This window comes from Vigna unguiculata, chromosome 5 (assembly GCF_037176805.1).
Source record: "Vigna unguiculata cultivar grain cowpea cultivar isolate G323 ecotype 2 chromosome 5, ASM3717680v1, whole genome shotgun sequence".
NCBI lineage: Eukaryota > Viridiplantae > Streptophyta > Magnoliopsida > Fabales > Fabaceae > Vigna > Vigna unguiculata.
The window spans coordinates 6,476,535-6,498,017 of NC_140796.1; the positions used below are offsets into that span (position 1 = coordinate 6,476,535).

At 31.7% G+C, this 21,483-nt stretch overlaps 3 protein-coding genes and 1 long non-coding RNA gene across 12 annotated transcripts; 2 read left to right on the forward strand and 2 right to left on the reverse strand.

Moving 5' to 3' along the window:
- Positions 1-618: 618 nt before the first annotated feature.
- LOC114184248 (disease resistance RPP13-like protein 4) lies at positions 619-3,162 on the reverse strand. The gene is made up of 2 exons (XM_028071534.2): positions 3,107-3,162; positions 619-2,473 (listed from the first exon to the last, which is right to left on the reverse strand). The coding sequence occupies exon 2, from the start codon at positions 2,467-2,469 to the stop codon at positions 763-765; it is 1,707 nt and encodes a 568-aa protein (XP_027927335.1). The 5' UTR covers positions 2,470-2,473; positions 3,107-3,162; the 3' UTR covers positions 619-762.
- Positions 3,163-3,630: 468 nt separating this feature from the next.
- Positions 3,631-8,187, forward strand: LOC114182947 (uncharacterized). Of its 7 annotated transcripts, XR_014995064.1 has the most exons (6): positions 3,637-4,358; positions 4,633-4,964; positions 5,147-5,243; positions 5,694-7,317; positions 7,407-7,502; positions 7,862-8,187. It is a non-coding gene; the product is annotated as an uncharacterized LOC114182947 (long non-coding RNA). The 7 variants fall into 7 exon arrangements; XR_014995062.1 differs by having other exon boundaries at positions 3,631-4,179; positions 4,246-4,358; positions 4,633-7,317; XR_003604275.2 differs by having other exon boundaries at positions 3,631-4,179; positions 4,290-4,358; positions 4,633-7,317.
- Positions 8,188-11,802: 3,615 nt separating this feature from the next.
- LOC114183742 (uncharacterized) lies at positions 11,803-15,189 on the reverse strand. Its single transcript, XM_028070871.2, has 7 exons — positions 14,954-15,189; positions 14,055-14,387; positions 13,864-13,957; positions 13,046-13,167; positions 12,730-12,879; positions 12,425-12,514; positions 11,803-12,074 (listed from the first exon to the last, which is right to left on the reverse strand). Exons 2-7 carry the CDS (start codon positions 14,370-14,372, stop codon positions 12,024-12,026), a joined length of 825 nt encoding a protein of 274 aa, XP_027926672.1. The 5' UTR covers positions 14,373-14,387; positions 14,954-15,189; the 3' UTR covers positions 11,803-12,023.
- Positions 15,190-15,986: 797 nt separating this feature from the next.
- DGD2 (digalactosyl diacylglycerol deficient 2) lies at positions 15,987-20,582 on the forward strand. Of its 3 annotated transcripts, XM_028073326.2 has the most exons (6): positions 16,018-16,211; positions 16,326-16,493; positions 17,093-17,489; positions 17,594-17,860; positions 18,792-19,141; positions 19,863-20,582. In XM_028073326.2, the coding sequence occupies exons 3-6, from the start codon at positions 17,208-17,210 to the stop codon at positions 20,362-20,364; spliced, it is 1,401 nt and encodes a 466-aa protein (XP_027929127.1). In that variant the 5' UTR covers positions 16,018-16,211; positions 16,326-16,493; positions 17,093-17,207; the 3' UTR covers positions 20,365-20,582. The 3 variants fall into 3 exon arrangements, with proteins under 3 accessions (XP_027929125.1, XP_027929127.1, XP_027929126.1); XM_028073324.2 differs by lacking the exon at positions 16,326-16,493 and having other exon boundaries at positions 15,987-16,211; XM_028073325.2 differs by lacking the exon at positions 16,018-16,211 and having other exon boundaries at positions 16,229-16,493.
- Positions 20,583-21,483: the final 901 nt, after the last annotated feature.

Below are 21,483 nucleotides of genomic sequence, written 5' to 3' on the forward strand. Positions count from 1 at the left end.
TTTTCTTTTTATTTTTTATAATATAATACATAAATATGAACTCTCTTTCTCTGTATATAATAAAATATAATAAATATTGTATCTAAATTAATCCATAGATACAGTATCTTTTTATTATAACTTACTGTACAATTAAAATTAAGTTTATTTATAACATTATATATGAAATCAAAATGTGAACACATAAGTATCAAAATTGCTTTTATGAAATAAAGTAATATCTTTCAAATCCACATTTTCCTAAATGTTTTACCGAATAATTTTAAAAAAATTAAAATACTTTGTTTGTAATTAATATATTTTCATGTGTATTAATTATCTATAAAAATATTTAAATTTAATTTAATTTTTTAAAATTACTGTCCGAAATTAATTTCAAACAGATAATTATATATTTTTTATTGTTTAGTAACAATTATTCAAGATTCTATTTTACAAAATTAAATTTTAGACAACATATATTAAAATTAATATACATATATTAAAATTAAATCTATATAACAAAGATATCACAATTTATTTATAAAAACAGAAAAATTATTGTACTGTACTATTTTAATTAATATAACAAAATTAAATAAATAATCTTATTCAAAGCATTATTATTCAAAGCGCTTAATAGGGAGATACAAGATTTAGCAACACAGACAAATCATATTTATTGTTTCCTTATTTTTCAACTTTTGGTCACTCTAGATATACAACATAGTGTAAATAACATAATATTATACAGAGAACGAATTAAACAATATGCACAACATTTTAAGGCTTGAAGGCTAGTTCATATGGCCATGGCCATTGATGTTGAAGGTATGAAATGTTTGAGACTTGTTTAACTTCTACATATCTCAGCTCAGGAAACAATGCTTTCAAATAGTCTATGTCCACCTTCAATTGCTTAAGGTACTTCAGACGTACTATTTCCACAGTCCCCCGTTCAACATTTACTTCCATACTTTCTAGTTTTCCTCCAGTTATCTTTAGCTCCGTCGATATGAACCTGAACCTATGAATGATTGGCAGAACCCATCCTTCCAAAGACTTTCCAGGAAAACATTCAAGATGTAACTTTCTCAAACTTGATGGCAAAATAACACCAATATAAGCGTACTTTGGATCAGACACACTCCAAGATATCTTCAGCTTCTCAAGTGCTAAAAAATCTTCCAAACCTTTAAACTCCCCATCCCTGATCTCGGCCTCACTTCCAATACGTATGCTGAGTTGCCTTAGTTTTCCCAAATTTACCAGATCTGATATTTTGCAAGGAGTCTTTTCAGGAGTGCTTATTAATAATCCCTTGAGTACTTCCAGATTAGTGAGCTTCTCAATCCCCTTTGGCATGCCCTCCAGTAAGCAACAATCAGACATAATAAGGTGTGTCAGACTTTTCATTGATGAAATATCATCAGGTAGTCTTTCCAAATTATGGCATGCTTTCACATCAAGAATCAGTAGCTTCTCAAGTTCTGCAATGGAGGATGGAACCTCGAATATTCTCGACATCCCACGCAGACTCAGATACTTCAACTCTTTCAGATATCTCAGATCTTTCAAGAATTCTTGACTCCCAACTTCAATGTGATGCAAAGCTGAATCTTGCCAACGCCCAAGTTGAAGCACCTCTAAATTCCTCAATTCAGTGGTCCATTGCGGTCTGAAATTCAGATAACTTGCACCAATATTAAAAATATTACGTAAAGTCACATTTTTTGTATGAACCCCACCTACCGTAACCTTTTTACTATCAAGCTGTAACGGCGATGATCTGATATAATCGAAATCTCTAATTAAATTCGACACACCATGAAGGTCTCCTGGAAGAATTCGAAATCTATTGGCAAAGGGATCATTTCCATTGCCACAGCGTACAATCACACCACATTTCAAAAGATCATCAATCACATCCTCGCCCTCTTCCTCTGCTGTTTCCTTCTTATTATTTGTAATCAAACCCTCTCCAATCCACAAATTAATTGCATTTCTTTTCTTTATCACAGCGTTCTCAGGAAAAATGAAGAGAGATAACAAGCAATTTCTTGATGGAAGGCTTAGTTGGTCATAATCTTCCATAGTCCAACTATCTTGATGGGGCTGCACCAAGTCTTTTGATGAGTGAAATATTTTGTCATCCTCCTCCTTAGATGAGTCATCAAAAACAAGCGTTGGGAGCAAGTTGTGAGCAGAATCTCTGATTCTCTGGCAAATGCCATTCATGTCTTCATCCAGTTTCACGCGTTCTAACTTGCGAAGATGGTCATACACCTGTGCTAATGTGTCAAGCAATTCTTCTTCCTTCTTCTTCACTTCCACAAACACATCTTTTATCTTGTTCAGATCCAACCTCAACTTCTCCAACTTCCCATCAAATGATTCATCTCTTCCCCTCTCATGGAATTTCCTCCTTGTTGTCGTCAACTGCTTCAGCAACACAGCTACTGCTTTCATCTTGTTTGTTCGAATCGACATTTTACTGCAAACAAACAAATACTCACAAAGCTAAATAGGTTTTTATATCAAATTCATGATACAATCATATATACAGATTCATTAATCTTTCAATTTTTCTTTTAAATCTCTAAAATAAAAACATTATTGATAGGAGTTGTAACCAATACCTTTCGTATGTTATCCAAGTATTCTATCTAGATAAGCTATATAATTTGTCTAGATATTTTATTCATTCTAAAATTATAATTTAAACTTAACAAATTATTTTCATTATTCTCCTAAGTCAACATAGATTGTACACTCAAGATTATTTAATTCGAAGATATGAAATACAGTAGAAAGTTTGAACTCTAAAAGGATTTGGCTATAGATGATATACAGAGTTTCATTATCAATGATGATATAACAATATTTAGAAGCATTATATAAATATTATTTTTAATTAAGTTAAATGACAAAAATAGAGTTGAAGCTTTGAAATAATTGGAAGCAAAGAAAAGGTTGGTGTAGGAATGTATTCACTCTGTTTGTTACAACCTGCTACTGAAAAACAAAAATCTGGCTATAAATAATCAATCATACAAACACACCTCTCTCTGTCTATATTTATCTATATATATTATGAAAACGAAAGAGAACTTGAGTTACATCTCACCAAACACCTGCAGGAATTTGAAGAGAAGGATCCAATTTTGTCACAGAAATTTGGGAAAAACATTCAAATATTGCAGTAAAGGTAATGCTTAGGAAGAAGCTCAAATAGTTAATATATATGCTTTGAAATATTGAAATATAACCTTAAATAATTAGAAATGGTTTTGAAGGAAAGTATACTTGATACATAGGGAAGAAGCTATAATCATTGCATCAATTTTCAGTTTGAGTATGATTCGAAGGAAGGAATTGCACCACAAAAGTTTGACGTCATTCTTTGAGTACCTACGACTTCAGTGATCCCAAAATCAAAGTTTGATTCCTCATGCTTCCTTTGTTTCCTTGAAAGAGAGAATCTATATCTATATACAAATGTGAACTAACAAATGGCAAAATTTTTAATATTTTAATATTTCTAAAACAGTTGAATTCAAATTTTTCTTCTTATAATAGGAAAATATGTTTACGTGTCATCTTCTCAGAATTTTAAAGATTAAAAAATAAATCAAAAACAATCATTTTCATCTCTCCGTATCCCACACACTATTATCTCTTTCAAACTTCTCTCTCTTTCTCAAACCCCTTCATCTTTTTCTCTCTTTTCCTCAAACCTTTTCATCGTCTTCTCTCTCTTTCTCACGCCTCCCAGCTTCTTTATCTGTCTCTAGATCACCCACACACCACATCATGACGAACACCAAATCTTTAGCTTCATCTCTCTCTTTCTCACTCACACAGAACACCACACCATGGCGAGACTTCATCTCTGTCTTTTCTGACTCAAACATTCAGATCTACTCAAAAAATAATCTTTTTGGTTCTTTTCTGTTGGATCTCGAGTTTTGATCTCGATTTTGCTCTTAGATCTACTTTGTATTTGTTTTACGAGACTTCATCTCTTTCTAACCCAAACAATCAGATCTACTCAAAAAATAATCTTTTTTGTTCTTTTCTGCTGGATCTTGAGTTTTGATCTAGATTTTGCTCTTAGATCTACTTTGTATTTGTTTTATTTTTGTGTTGCATTGATGTTTTGCTCTCAGAATCATGAACAACGTGAAGAACACAAAAAAGGTAACAACTTTTCTGCGATTTTTCGTTCTTCTACCATATTTAACTAATCTTCTTTGTTGTATCAAGGTTTTTGTCTCATATATACTGGTGGATGAATTTGTTCTTCTCAGATCTACTTTTCTTTTGGTTCATTTTTTCCTCTTATATTCCTGAGCACCTTCACGAGACTTAGAAAAAAGGTAACCACTTCTCATTTTTGTTGTTCTTCTACCTTCTTGTGTTTCTTTCTATTTTTGTTTTGTTTGATGCATATTTTTCTCTAATATCTACTTATTTTTGTTTTATTTTTTTGGTGGATCAATGTTTTTTTTTCTTTCAGATCTACTTTTCTTTTGTTACGAGATTTGTTGGATTTAGTTTTTTCTTTGAGATCTATTTCTCTTTTGAATGGTTTATTTGCTTTCCGATTTCTTTTTCCATGTATATTGTTCGATGAATTTTTTTTCTTCTCAGATCTACCTTTCTTTTGGTTGATGTTTTGCTCTGAGAGCATTGAGCAACTTGACGAATACAAAAAAGGTAACAAGAATTTTTTTTCGTTCTTCTACCATCTTCTCATATCTACTTTATTTTCTATTATTTTTGTTTTTCGTGGATATTTTTCTGTAAGATTTACTTATTTTTGTTCGGTGAATTTTTTCAGATTTTCTTTTCTTTGTTGACAAAATGTGTTAGGTCGAGATTTTTTTCTCAAATCTACTGTTTGATGGATTTTTCTTCTCATATATGTTTTGTTGATGTTTTCTTCTGAGATTTTTGAGAACCTTCACCGTACTGAAAATAAGGTAACAACTTCTAATTTTTGTTTTCTCAGATCTACTACCATCTTTTTAGATCTACTTTGTTTTCTATTATTTTTGTTTTTCATGAATATTTTTCGGTAAGATCTACTTATTTTTTGTTCGGTGGATTTTTTCAGATTTTTACTTTTCTTTGTTGACAAAATGTGTCGAGTTTTTTTTCTCAGATCTACTGTTGGAAGAATTTGTTCTTCTCAGATATACTTTTTTTTGTTAATGTTTTCCTCTGAGATTTTTGAGGACCTTCACCGTACTAAAAACAAGGTAACAACTTCTAATTTTTGTTATTCTACTACCATCTTCTCAGATCTTATTTTTTTCTATTATTTTTCTTTTTTATGGATATTTTTGTCTGAGATCTACTTATTTTGTTCTATTTTTTTGTTGGATAAATGTTTTGTTTTCATATCTACTTTACTTTGTTGCATTTATCTGTTTGATTGGTGTTTTTTTCTCATATTTACTTTGTTGTTCGTATTTTTGTTCTTCTACATATGTAACTACTTGTTTTGGTTATATTTCTCTTTAGGAAGGTTAATCTTGCTCTCAGATTTTCTTTTTGTTGTATATTGTTCGATTGATTTCTTTAGGTCAATTGATTGTATATTGTTTGATCAATTGATTGTATACTGTTTTGTTTTTTTACTTTCTTCTACCATCTTCTTATATCTTTTTTTGTATTATTTTTGTGTTTGATTGTTTTCTTTCTCTCAGATTTTCTTTATTGAAATTCTCTGTTGTGTCGATGTCAGAAAGGTAACTACTCTTCTTTTGTTATATTTATATGTTGGATGATATTTTGCTCTCATATTAATCAGAAGAAGTACTCATATAATATTAAATGAAAATATTGATTTTCCAATGACATGCATTAACTTTGAACCATCATGAGAAATAGTTTTGACGTTTGGAATACCTATCTTTATCGTTTTGTCTTGATATTATATATACTCCTAATGTTTATCAATTTCTTACATCCTCATTATCAAATTTCTTCTGTCTGCTTACTCTTCTACTCTGTTAACAATCTTCTTTTATTACAAATCTTCTTCTCTAACCAATATTCTATTACCAAACATTTTGCAACCATGGAATCAATGCAAACTCCTGTTGACAAAAAGAAGAAGATGAACATCTTCCTCCAATAAGGAGTTTTGATGATGATGATGACTTATGAAGAAGTATGGAAGACTTGATGATGATGCATGGAAAAATGTTGAAGACTTAAAAAAATGCTTCGATTCAAGAGATACATTGAAGACTTATGGGTTTAGTTATTTAGGTTTTTTAATATGTGTATGTTATTTGAAATAGTTAAATTAGTATGTCAAGAGTCAAAAGGCAAAACCCATGTAGTAGAGCACTAAGAGAATTTTATTTATTTGCAAAACTCACTGGAATAATCGATTATTCTTAGTGATAATCGATTATCTCAACTAAAATTGATTTTTGAGAAAAGCCTCTAGAATAATCGGTTATCACTGTTGATAATCGATTATCACCTGCTGATAATAGATTATCCTGACTGATAATAGATTATCACAGCGAGAAAAATATTTTCATAAAAGTTTCTGTGATAATCGATTATCACTTATGATAATCGATTATCTATGGCAGTTGTGACTTAACTTTTCATATTCTTAACCTAATTCCTAAATAGGCTTCTATAAATAGAGTGGTAGGCTTTCATTATAAAATAGAAAAGTTAGAGAAGTCTGAGTACTTGAGAACTCTCTGTGGGAAGGCTTTGAAAAACCTAGTGTGGGTAGAGCGATAACTTTCATTAAGTGGGATCTTGAGGGATTGAGTGCTGCTGCTGTTGCTAGGAGAAGCCGATCATCCTTTGTGTGATTCAAAGGAGGTGTTCATTCCTTGTGTGATTCAAGGAAGGTGTTTTCATCCCTTGTGGATTTCAAGGGAGGTGTCTTCATCTCTTGTGTGATTCAAGAGAGGTGTTTTCTAAACCCTAATCTTTCTTATCATTGATTGTAAGTTTGGTTTATTTTAGTGATTTAGTTAATCTCGTTTTTTGAAAGATTAACAACTAGACGTAGGGTCTTTTGATCCGAACCAGTATAAATACTTTGTGCAATTTTCTCTTCTCTACTCTCTTTATTTTATTGTGTTTATTAGAAAATAAAGGAAAGAAATTTAATTGATCTTTGATATTAAAAGGGAAAATATTAAAAGCACAATTTTTATTAAGAACCCAATTCACCCTCCTCTTGGTTTTTGTCCACACGCCCAAACATTCCGCTGCGCGATACCAACAACTCCACAATCCATACGTTCTGCTGAAGTTATTGCAGGATTCATTACGATGTTCATCGATAGCCAGGTTCATATCTTTTTTTATTTACATTATCATGTGGTTTTTATCTTCTTAATGTTGTTTGGTATTTGATTTCAATCTTTTTCTTTTACAAGGCATTTGGACACATTGATCGAATGTTCCTAATACGAATTCAGAATGAGATCGGTTCATAGTGGACTATTGTTGATGATGACCTTAATATTTACCAGGTTACATACAACATCTATTCTCATAATCCAATGATTACCCAAGGCTGGGAATATTTAAAATCTTTCCATGGTAGTAAGTCAGAAAAGATCTTTGTTTTATACTATGTTGGAAATTGTTGTTTTAAAATTCTCTTATCTAGATGTTCTGTTGACCCCCAAATCCAATCCAACTTCCTGAATAATATTGCCCTCCATCGTCCTTTGACTACGTCAAACATTATTCACTTTAAAGTTAATCTGACCCAATCTTATTATCAAGCCAACCACTTGGTAATATCTTTTGTTGTTTAATATTTTTATCCATTTTTTGTAGTTCACTTTAATTAATAATAATAATATGTTTGTTTTTGTTTATGCAGTATTTGAAGAAAGACTTTGCCAATTATTATCGCAATAGTGGACTCTCAAGTCTTGTGCTCCATGGACCGTTAGGAGAAATCGAATGTAGGTTAATCATAACAACAACATCTGTCAAGATAGGAGTTGGCTGGAAGACTTTTTGTTCGCTTCATCGTCTATCAGTGGAGTTCTTATTTGATTTATTCTTCGAAGTTCAAAGTGAACGACCTAGCAGTCATGTGAAAGTCCTATATAATTTAAATTTGTTTTGATATTTGTACTTTTGAAAGCCATCTTCTAATGTATGTAGTATATTAGAATTTTTATTAAAAGTGTTTTTATTTTGTTTGTAATGTCCCATTTAATAAATAACTTAATTAAATGAAACATCACGATGAATAATATAAAGAGAAAAGTCTTGGAGTATAAATGTCACTCCTTACAGTTATCCAGAATAAACTAGGAAAGAAACCAAGGTACATCATGATGCCATTAACAATCTGAAAAAGAAGTTTAATAGGAGCCAAAATATATGCTCCAAGAGCAAGGCAATACAGGGGCTACAACCTTAAGAGAGAACTCAGAAATAAGAGGATCCGACCCTAGGCAGGTTACGCAACAGAATCTCCATCACCCTGATGACCACGAAGAGTCCTCACATCTGCTCACATCAATAAATTGATGATCATCGCAAAAGGAGAAAACCACACATCAAACAGACAATCAAACAGAAAGGGTAAGCTAAAGTAAAAAAGGTTTTCATCATGCAATTGAACATACAATATAAAAGTCATGAGTACATAAATCAACCAAGCATCTAATGACCGACAAGCAAAACACTGAGACTCAAAGACACGATTATCCGGATACATATAATCAGTCAGATTCATTGGATGCTTGCACTTATGGTGGCCTCAACTGCTCTACAGAGCCATTCCCAATGGGTTTCACCCTACCACGCACAAGGTTAGCCTTCAAACATCTAAGACAATTATCCTGCCAAAGACTAAGGTCTCCTACTACTCTCACCACTTGAGTCAGTACGTTTTACGTGGGACTAACTGACTCTTAAGAGTGTTAGGATGTAATCCTTACTTGAATCCTTACTAAATTATATAATGAAGCACCACCATGAAACCTCCGTGGAATTACGTCCTGACCATGAGGCACCACCATGAGCTCCCACTAACAGGGGTCATGGAATTACGTCTTGACCATGAGGCACCACCATGAAACCATCATGGAATTACGTCATGACCATGAGGCACCACCATGAGATCTCACCTAGAGATTCATGGAATTATGTCCTAACTCATACCAAAAATCATGTCTTACCAACCAGAATAAAGTTATCATGCATATCAATCTCATGCCAATATATATAACCAACCATCCAACAAATATCATACTTTCCCTTCCAACATAGCAACATCTCATCCCCATTTAATCTCATACAATATTCATGGCATCATAAATCATACATTTCATGCATATTCACATACTTCATACTTTAAATAGGGTACTCCAACCAACCATACAACCAACAACCAAAAACATGAAAAAGAACACAATTTCAAGTACCAGCCTCGTTCAAGCTATGAATCCTCGTTTTCAGGCGAAAGAGGTCTTTCGCTCAAGCTACAAGCCCTCACTTAGGCGAAACTGCCAACAGAACACACAACAGGGTTCGCGAGTTCTCGCTTGGGCGAGACCTCTTCGCCTGAGCGAGACTGCCCTTCGCCCAAAGGTGAGGTCTCTTGCCTGAGCTACAACTGCAGCGAAACACATCAGGCTCCCGTTAGTTCTCGCTTAGGCGAGCCCCTCTCGCCTGAGCGAGATGACACCTCGCTCAAAATGAAAGCTCTCCGCCTGATCGAGAGCTCGAGCAGGAACTTGGGCTAGCCTCTACTATTCTCGCCTAGGCGAGACGAGCTCGCTTGTGCGAGAATATCAGTTCTTGCCACTGTTCGTACCTGCATCAACCATACTTACAAACCCAAGCCACAAAACAAAGCATTCCATATAACCACGGTAGCATACAAGTCATACAAACTCAAAGCAAGCCAAAAATAGACAAACATTCAGAAAATACGAGGAACCCTAGCTTCCCATACCTTTTCAAGAGCTATTGCGAGGGGGTTTAAGCAAGCAGAATGGTACCACAGCTCCAAGAACTGATTCGTAAGCTGGAAGCACGAACATAGGAGCAGGAATGAGTCTATAAGGATGAGTCAAGACAAAACAGTGCAATTGGCAAGGGAAAAGAGAAGAGGAGAGTGAAGTCTAACTTACATGAGCGAAATGCACAACAACCTTGGAGAAAAAAAAGGACTCTCACTCAAATCCTAACAGAGTACTGTTGAGAGAAAATGAACGTGAGCAAAGTATTGTTTTGCAAAGTGAGCTGAAAATGAGAAGTTAAATTGACTTAGGGGTTTTGGTCACCCTATGGACCAGCCTTAGGTCCAATTAATTAGAATAAGTCCTTAAGATTAAGACAGAAATTAAAGTGGACCTTATTCATGTTATATAATCTGTAGATTGCATTTATTAAATTTATAGGTTATTTAATGAGTTTAATTAAAATGAGACGTAATTGATATGTATAACAAAAATCAAGATAACTTTCAAATATTTTATAATAATAATTTAACAATCTGGTTTAAGATGTTATCGTATTTATATAAAAAAAATGACGGTTTTCGCTTCCCAACACTGACTGCCTAATTTATCTACAATGATACTTTCCATACTGAAATATGTTTTAGTCGTTAAATTTTGGAATCAAGTCGGAATTCATTTCTCTTTCAATTTTTCTTTTTTATAGAGTGGTCTCTAAATTTAAAAAAAAAATAGATATAACTTTTTAAATTCAATTATATTACATTACTTTTACATGTCGATCAATATTTCAAACTAACAATCAAATTATTTATACCGATGATATGTTCTAATTCAAATTCTAATTTAAAATATCTTAAAATTAATATCATTAAATTAAGAATACTATATTATTTGATTTTTAAAATATAGAAATAAAAATATATTAAAATTTGAAACACATAAAAATTTCAATTTTAACTTCGGTAAACATATTTAACCCTACCTCATTCTACCTTCCTTACAATGGAGGAAAAGACTATTTTAGCTTAGACTAAGACTAAATATACTTCACATCTATAGAAAGTTATAGTAGTTTCAATCATGTGTTAAAGGAGATAAGCATAGGTTCACATTCCAACTCTACCGTAGAAAAATTGTAGTAGGTAAGAGAGATTTTACTTAACAGTTAATAAGGTTTTCTGATAGATATTTATTACTAATAAAATTAGTGAGTATTTTGTATTGATAAAACACTGTTTTAATTTTAAAAACGAGTATACATTTTGAAATTGCAAAGACTGGAGCTAAGCATGTTTGGGTTACAAATTCAGGGGAATTTCATGTAATTTTATTCAATTTAACTTAAAAAATAAACAGTGAATATAACATGTTTCGGGCAAGAGTTTTTTTTTTTTTTTTTTTGGCCTTCAATATATTACTTCGGTCCATATTTTTTCCTACCAAAATCCCTTAAACTATCATTTTATGTTCATATATATTGGGTTTAAATGATGGGATTTGAATATAAATTAGTTTTAAAAGAATAAATCGGAAATCATGTAAAAAAATTAATAAAATTTGATAGATTTCACAAAATGACATATTAAGGTTTGAAGAAGAAAAATTTCGATATTTGTTTGGATGAAGTTTGATGTTTGGCCCATAAGTGAAGTAAAAGACATTTTAATTTATTCAATTTTATAAATGTTTCAAGGAACAAGAGAATGTAAATATTTTACACAGAAGAAAAATTACAAGAGACCAAGTATTGAGGGAATTTAGTTATTATATGAAGGGAAAAACCAAAAGAGGCTTTTGGTATATATCAATAGGGCTATATACAATTAAAAATCTAGAGTGGAAGAAAATAGTAAAGATAATAATGCAATCAAAATTTGAGGTTCTAAAATCTACAATCCTCAGCCGGAATTTTCTATAGTCAATCATTGATAACAGTGACTGAGTTGCACTAACATAATGAAATCATTATTTACTATTTCCATAGTTAAATAAGGATCTAGTCATTTGGAAACTCCTTTCAATTCAATTTAATTCTTGCAGTGCTAAACTATGGTGCCTTCATCTGATGGAGGGAGAAGCATGCGACTTCTCAATAAGCAGCTCAAGTCTCTGCTCAAAACAAATACAGAGAATAAAAACAAGTCAGTAAAAGATGAATGCAAATAATCTAAAACAGAATTGAACAATGCAGTTTCTAGACCTGATCAAACAATCACTCATGCCAGTGGGGTGATTTTTGAGGGAGGGGAAGAACAGAAATTCATTAAATAAGACCATGCTAATGAAGTTGAATTGAAATCAGTAAATGGTCAACAAATACATAATTTTTTCTAAGAAACAGTAATGTTTTGGTTCCCTAATGCAAGACGAAACTTAGAAATGGTGCTTTTATCTAGTTAGAGTGAGAAAAATCGGAAGTTCTTCAAGAGAATAATGGTATCTTAGAAGAAGACACAAACCTTTACTGATTTATTGACTTCTTCAAGTTTAGTAAGCAGCAACCCTCCAGCTAGTCTGCGCTCCAATGAAGCATGTGATGAGCCTGCCATCTGCAGATGAGAATACAATTCAATGTTAATCAATTCAACTGTTACAAAGATCACTTATGGCTACAAATCATTCTATGTTAATCAAAGGTCATATTCCTACAAGCTCAAAGATCATAAAACTAACAACCAAAGTTACTAAAGGTACACAAATCAGCATTCATCCAACCCCATAAGGGTGAATTTGTCATGGTGCATGAGCAGAGGTCTAGGATTACCTTCAGACTTTTTGATGGTGATCTCAAATCAACTGATCCCTCAGTAGCTGCTGGCATAAGAGAGATGTTTTCCACATCTGTGATTGGAGCAGCATGCATCGCACTTGTACTTACATCTTGTGTGATCTTTGAAGCCTCGGTTACGATCATCTGCAAACCAATTGTAGCATTTTAAGACGATGGCATCCCTTTGTTAGTAGTTGGTAGTATAATGATATAAGAATCCCTACAGGGTAAATGTAAAGAATGGTATTGAAGATTAAAATCTGACTCTAAAAATGAAAAGAATCATATATCAGGAAACATTTTGTTTCACCTTTCTCAAAAGAGAAGGGTCATAAACTCCCTGAACTTGTAGCTCATCTACAGGAGCAGCTTTTCCATGTGCTATACTTTCAAGTCGAAAAGTATGAATGCCATATATAGACTGCAGGCAACCTGGACAATGAAATGAGAAATTCTAGTCAAAGAAAAGAGAATAAGACATAACAAACATCATGTAGGTAGTGTTTTATTAAGCACAAGCTAAAATGTGCTTCGTTACGAGTATTTAGGCAATAAGTTTTAGCCATTCAAAACCCCAAAGTCCCTCTCAGTCTTTTGAAAGATATAAAACTCACAAATTGTGAGTAAAAGTTGACGTGCTAGTGTTAGTCAACATAAACAAAAAAGTATTATCCCAATCTTATTACACATTAATTTCAAAATTTAAAATTTATAAGAGTCCAGAAAGGCATTCATATCAGTCCTTTCAATCTCACAACAGAATCAACAGACTATAACCATTTTCTAAGAACACTTCATTGTTCTTTGCAATGATGGAAGTTGAATACGAGTCCAGATTCTTCCTTGGGTTTTTTGGTGCTGTCTTTTACTAGACAATAAAAATACACTGATGTTGGTACTTTAAATTTTTTTAATATATTTTAAAACATCAAAATCAATGTCTAACAATGTATTCTAAAGACACAGAAGGGTAACAGTATAGAAAAATCCAGCAGAGAATCCAAATTCGGATGAATACAAACACATTCAATTCGCATGAAACATATCAAGAAGGTAAGATCAATTATTTTAAGGAAAGCATACTAAAATAGGGTGCAAGAAAAATTTCTGGTATGCCTGCATCAGTACCTTGTTCAATAATAATATCAATCACCAGAGAAAGAGGTACACGCCTCTCAATTGTCACGGTCCCCCAAAATGGTATAAATGAAGGCCTTGATACCTTGACCAAAGGAAAAAGGGAATAAAAATCACTTCCCGTATCAAAACTCATATTTCATATCACAACATCACAATTATGCAGAACAATTCTTATATACCTTATAAACCACTTCAGTATGTGTAACATATAATCTGCGAGAAGAAAAATCCTTTTGGAGTACATATCTCCTGATGGGCAGGTAAAGCAACATAAAAAGGCCAATTCCCCAAGCCAAAACCAGTAGCAATGATATAGCAAGCCATATGACTGTGTCGTATTTAACGCTGTTGCTTGCAAGCTCTTCAAACGATGCTGAGTAGAGTATCTGTTCCAAATAATCTTCCTCTTCATCATCAACTAAATCAGACCCAGACTCAGCTATCTGATCCTTAACTGACCTAGACTCCGATATGTGATCTGCGTGACCAATCAACATCTCTTCAACCACAAACTAGTCAAGAAGAAAGGTACACAAATAGAATAACATTAGCTCGAAAAGAACTACAAAACATCATTATTCTAGTGCAACTACTTCAGACATCCATAATGCTCATCTTTCAGAGTGAAATTAGAAACCTCAGATATCAGAAGGCTAGCAAATTGAGATAAAAAAAAAAATGAGATTTTCCACATTAAATATTCATGTTAATTCAACCGGATTAAACAATGCAGGAAACTCTAAAATGCCAAAAAAACTGGGCAGCTTTTTCAAATGTCTTTATACTCACATCTCTCAAAAAATACAAACAACTATCGTAGCTTTCCCTCACAACTCATTATTCAACTCGAAATATAACTCCAAACAACGACCTAATTGGCAACCTTAAAATCAGGACAGAAGGAATATAACAAAACATCAACATCACAAACCATTCATCACATCCTAGAGACACACAAATAACAAAAAAGAAATATGGGTACCCATTTGCTTTAGACCCTACAGATAGAGAAGTTGCCTCAGAATTTGAAGGAAACAGACGAGATTGATGAAATCTAAGACAAAGGTGAAACCTTTACCTCTGCTTTGAGAAAAAAACGATGAAATTATTTAACGGGTACGTGCGTGGAATCTGCAGGATGGTGATTTCAGTACTCTCTCATGTGCAGGGTTTGTCGTATGAGATGCAAGTGAAGTGAAGTGAAACTGAAAGAATGAACACCAAACGTTCAATTGACTGAAAATGTGATTGTCACTGGTTTCACGGGAAAGATGCAAAATGAATTGCACTGCTATGTTTTTTTTTTTTTTTAAAGTAACACATATTAGAAAAATCAACTAGTAATCTCAAATGATAAGGTTTAATATATCTTAAAGAAGAATATTAAATTAAAGATGCGTGTCTTAAAAGAACTTTTCATTACAACAAACTGATTTCTATTAAGGTTTTAAAATTTATAATTCACGACTGATAAGATCTTTAATTTTAACAATAAAATTAATATTTAGTAATTAAATTAATTTTTAAATTATAAAATTGTTAATGTAAATAAAATATTATAACAATGAGTTCTTATAATAAAAGTAGGGGATGAATGAAGAGTTCATTTTCTTTTTCTATATAGACATTTGTTCCTAATAGATATGTAATGAAAAATATTAACACTTAAATATATACAAGTCCACCCATAACTTTTTTTGGGATCATGTGTAATTCTCTTTTAAAAACTTTTAAGAGATTCAATAATTAAATGTCAAATTACAACAATTATGTTAATTACTCCTCACTTTTTTTTTATTTACTTGTGAAATAATTCAATGAATAAAGAATATAAAATTATCACACTTTCCTTGTTAATAAAATAATATAAAGTATTGCAAGTATTATATATATATATATATATATTTTTTTTTCTTTTTTTAAATTTTATTATAATTTAGTTCTTTTCTTTCATGGTGTGATGATGTGATTAGCTAATTTAGTTAAAATGTGTATTATAATCACTTTAAATAACTATAAAGCTCCCATATGAAATCTGCCTTTATGATAATATTTTTGATAATATATGATATATAATTTTTATAATAATAAAATAAATAACTGAGGATTGATTTCTTGTTTTTGTTATGCTTGGATTGTGCACGGATTGGTCCCAAAGGGAACCAGAATTTTGGAAACATGCATTGGATTCCTCATAATAGAGAGAGTATATTCCCTCTTCCCAATTCCCATCGTTTCCCTCTCTTTGCCATTCATTTTTTCACCAACTTGTTTCTCTCTCTAAGATCCTTTCCTTACCATTCTTTCCTTCTACCCTTATACCTGACTCCTTCAAGGTACACTCTATATCGACGATTTCACCCTTTTAATCATTTTTTCTTTTGATATTATTTTTAGCAAAATGTATACGCAAAGTTTGAATTTTGGGGTGATCTGGATTGGAAACACAGAAAGGAACCACAAGGGTATGAGATTCGATTGGGTGGATTTTGGTTTTGGAAACTGAGGTGGTTTTACTGATTTCTGAAGTATGCTTTTGTTGGGTGCTTCCTAATCAATCAGTGAATACTAATAAGTCTTCAGAAACGAGTAAACTTGATGTTGGCTTCTGATGAATGGTATGGATTGTGATTTTTCTTGTTTCCTCTAATTTGTTCCGTAATGGGTAAAATAGATTTCTTTTTAAAAAAAAATGGGATTTGTGACACTTTCCTTTATATATATATATATATATATATATATATATATATATATATATATATATATATATATATATATCAGACGATGAGAACCTTTTTATGTCAAATGCACCATGGCTAATTGTTATTATGGATCATGGAATGTGTGAACAATGCAGACTACTATTAAAAGCTTCATAGTCCGGGCAGCACCAACCTTTTTTAAATCCTATTCATGTTTGTTTGCAGTATACCTAAATACCTATTAATCTCTGTAAGGTGGTGGGGATATATTTTGTGTGAAATTATAACTCTATTTTTTAAGAAGTTTTGTCTTTAATGGGTGGTGCTAATCTGCCTAACATGTACTTTTGGAGGCTTCCCGATATTTTAAAACTTGTAATCTTATAATATGCACCAATGTGTATTGTTATTATATGTCTCAGCTGATGTTGATGTTCGATTTATTTTTTCTTTCTTATTCGTGGTTTTTGTGTATAATAAATGTCGGATAATATTTCTATTTTACCATTTTGCAGTTGAACTGATCATTTAGTTATCCTCTAAAGCTGTATTTTGCTGGTGATTTTTCTCTGCATTTGAGTTCTGAAACATGATGATCAGATCTCTGAGTTGAACCTAACCAAGAAACAGATGGATAAGAAAGAGCATATTGCAATTTTTACTACTGCTAGCCTTCCGTGGTTGACAGGAACAGCTGTGAACCCACTGTTTCGTGCTGCATATCTCTGTAAAGGTGGGGAAAGAGATGTTACCTTGGTGATCCCTTGGTTAACTTTGAAAGATCAAGGACTAGTATATCCCAAAAATGTCACATTTGCTTCACCCAAAGAACATGAGGAGTATATCTGCCAATGGCTGGAGGAAAGAGTTGGATTTAGTCCTGGTTTCAGCATACGGTTTTATCCAGCAAAGGTGATAATTTCTTTTTATGTAAAACTATTTGTTAATAGACTTGAACATCTATCAGCTTTTACTTTTAAGAAGTAGTGATAATTTGTTTTATATTTGTAATGTAGTTTTCAATAGATAAAAGGAGCATTCTTGCTGTTGGAGATATTTCAGAAATTATCCCTGATGAAGTGGCAGATATTGCTGTGCTAGAGGAGCCTGAGCACTTAACATGGTATCACCATGGGAAAAGATGGAAGACTAAATTCAGGCTAGTTATAGGGATAATTCACACAAATTATTTGGAATACGTGAAGAGAGAGAATAATGGAATGTTGCAAGCCTTTCTGCTGAAACATTTAAACAATTGGGTTGTTGGTATATATTGTCACAAGGCAAGTTATTATACCCTTATAAAATAATAGTATATGTGTATTCAATGTTTCCTTGTCATTCTGGTTTTTTCAGTAAGTAAAGGTAGAAATTTGAAATTGTGTTAGTTTTCAATTTTTAGCTGCAAAGATAAATTGAGTGTTCCTCTTGTCAGCAGCATTGGTAGCGAAGTTGATAGTGTTCAGTGAATGTTTTCTGGTGGATATGATATTCAAACTAATATATATTGTCCACTTAATATATAAGTGTGTTGGTATGTGTATGTATTGAAAGATTGTAATTATACGTAATTATCCATATTTGGATGAATTTGAGGTACTGAACAAAATTTAAACATTTGGTTGGAGTCAAACACTATTTTTAATTTGGTTTGTTTTATTCATAAATTGATTTTAGTTGAGATTGACTTTAGGTGATTGACTTCTATTTGGTGCAAATAGTGTGACCATATAGCAGAGGGATTGACACTTCCTTTTGTTGTTTTTCTTTTTCTTTGCTGTTTTATACATCCTTTTTATCTTAAAATTTCATTTTTTGACTCGGGAAATAAATGAAGAAAATATTGACTGAGTTAAATATTTATGGTATCCATCCTACTTTATGTGATACACTGTTGAGTACATTTTGATTTCTCAACTGGTGATTGTTTTAACTCTGAATGAATAGATCAGTTCTGTTTGATAGTCTGCACATCTGCGTGCTGTGCTTAGGTAAATAAAATGTTTGATGATTTTTCATAGTGTATTATTCTTTTTGTGTGGATAAAAATCTAACAAAACCTGTACTCAAAGCAGCAGTTTATGCTTAACTTAAGTAAGTGAATATCATCCTTTGAGAATGAGAATGAGACTTTATTTATTTATTTCTTTTTGTGAATTGTCATGAAAATAATATTAATTGTTCTCTTAGATCTGATTAGCTGAATAATTGCAGGTTATTAGATTATCTGCTGCCACCCAGGAATACACGGAGTCCATCATCTGTAATGTTCATGGTGTTAATCCGAAATTTCTTGAGATTGGTGAAAAAAAGAAGGAGCAACAACAGGAGGGAGTCAAGGCCTTTACCAAAGGTGCTTACTTTATTGGAAAGATGATATGGAGCAAAGGATATAAGGAATTACTCCAACTTCTTCAAAATCATCAGCAAGCGTTATCTGAACTTGAGATTGATTTATTTGGCAATGGCGAGGACTCAGACGAAGTTCAGAAAGCTGCAGAAAAGTTGCAAATGACAGTTAGAGTTAACCCAGGTCGTGATCACGCGGATGCTCTATTTCATGAGTAAGTTCCCTGCTTATCTTCAAACATCATCATGTTTGACTTTCATTTTATTTATATATGTTCAATGTTTTAATTATTTGTAATAAAACAGTGGTGCTTAATTTGGAAAGGAAAGAAGTAAATGGGAATCTGCATTTTAGTATTCAGTTGGAGTTAATTGATCAAATATAGAAACCATAACATTAAGTAAGTCACTTTAGGTTAAACGATAAGAATATCTGATTCTGATTTTCATACAGAGTAGTTTTCTGATCCTTGTGAGCTCCTCCAAACCCTTTAGTCTTTTGTACAGGATTTGATGATAATCTCCTTCCAAAAGTGGGAAATATGTTGAACTATTACAAGAAATATTGCACATTGTGAACATTAGTTTGCAAGTATGAAAATCATTCTGTTATTTGTTAGAAACAACCAATTTTGCCTCTGTCTTATCATACTTCATATTTGTTTCTCTTGGTTATCAGTTTGTCACCTCGTCAGCCTTATTAAGATTTATATAGTTGAGCATTGCATAGATGTAACTATAAGCTGATAATATCTTAGCCTATGATATTTTGCCACCATATAATCAATTATGAGTATAAAAGTCAGTTTTCTTCATTTTCTCCATTCTTTTTTTAAACATTTTGCATAGTCTTTCTAATTATCCTATCTGTAATGAAATTCCTATTAAGTACCAAGGAAAACATATGTATGCTAACACTCCACTTCATTTCGTCAGTTACAAATTGTTTCTTAATCCAAGCACAACAGATGTGGTTTGCACAACAACAGCAGAAGCTTTAGCAATGGGTAAAATTGTTGTGTGTGCCAATCATCCCTCCAACGAGTTTTTCAAGCGGTTTTCAAATTGTTGGACATTCAATAACAGCGATGAATTTGTTAAACTTATACTCAAGGCATTGGATGAAGAGCCTGCACAGCCTACTAATGCTGAGAGACGTGAACTCTCTTGGGAGGCTGCGACAAATCGGTTTCTTAAGGCTGCCGGCATGAACAACCCATTAGATAAAACGTTGTCAAGAAATTCTTCAATCTTTATGGCTGCCTCATTAAATTTGCAGCAGACAGTAGATGGAGCATCAGCATATGTGCATCATGTAGCTTCTGGGTTTGAGGTATCAAGAAGATTCTTTGGTGCTATTCCACATACTTTGCAGCCAGATGAAGAGCTACGCAAGGAACTTGGGTTGACTAATGCTGTCACAAAAGAAAAAAATTGATGTTGTAATGCTGTGATATTAGTGTAGAGATTGTTTGTTTTGTGCCTAAAATGTTTGTTGCAAATAGTCTCTTCCTAGCCTTGGTGGAAAATGTTTGGTGTTTGGAACATATATATCTGAAGAAAGGCATTCCTGTAAGTGTAGCATTAGAATGTGTCCATCTATTACACAGCTTCTATTGATCCAAGTGATATCAATTTATAAATTATTATGAATAATTTATTGCAAAGGAATATTTTTAAGAGGATATTTATAACTTTTTCTTAGGAAGTTAAAAATAAAAGTTTTAAATAAATTATATAAGAGAATTTCTAAAAAGTAGTTCATACATAGATTTTTTTAATTTTATCTTTTTAATATTTTTATATAAAAATATTATATATATATATATATATATATATATATATATATATGTGTGTGTGAAAAAATATATATTAATTTGTGCATACATACATGCACATATTTGTGTCTAATATTTTTATTATGACAATAAATAAATAATTTTAATAAGTATTACTAAAATTATAAGAAAAATGTATATTTAGAAAATAATCATAAACAATATTTTATATATTAATTATTGTTTGAAATCTTTTTATCTAATAGAAACTAAAATTTATCTATCATAAAAATACTAATAATAAGTGAAGAAAAAATATAAAATATAAAATTAAAAAAAATCCAATCTATTATATATATATATATATATATATATATATATATATATATATATATTTTGTTGTTATCTCACCGAATGAAGACGACTTAACATTATTCACCCCACCGAATGAAATGGAAAAAATAATATACTAAGAAGATTGTGTCATAATTATTTTTAAAACAATTTTAATATTCTTTCATCTCAAATGAAAAATAAATTCCAATAACATTTATGTTTAGTTTTTAAATAAAAATTTGTAATATACTTTGACACATTGTTAAATTTTATGTTAATATAAATATTATTTTCTATTTCTCATAAACAAAGTTTTTTAAACAATAATAAAATAATAATTATTAATATTTACACATGAACGGAGAGAGATTCTTCAAAAACAGATAATAATATTATTAACAATTTAAAGTGATATTTTTTAGTTTTGTAAGTTTTTATAATGC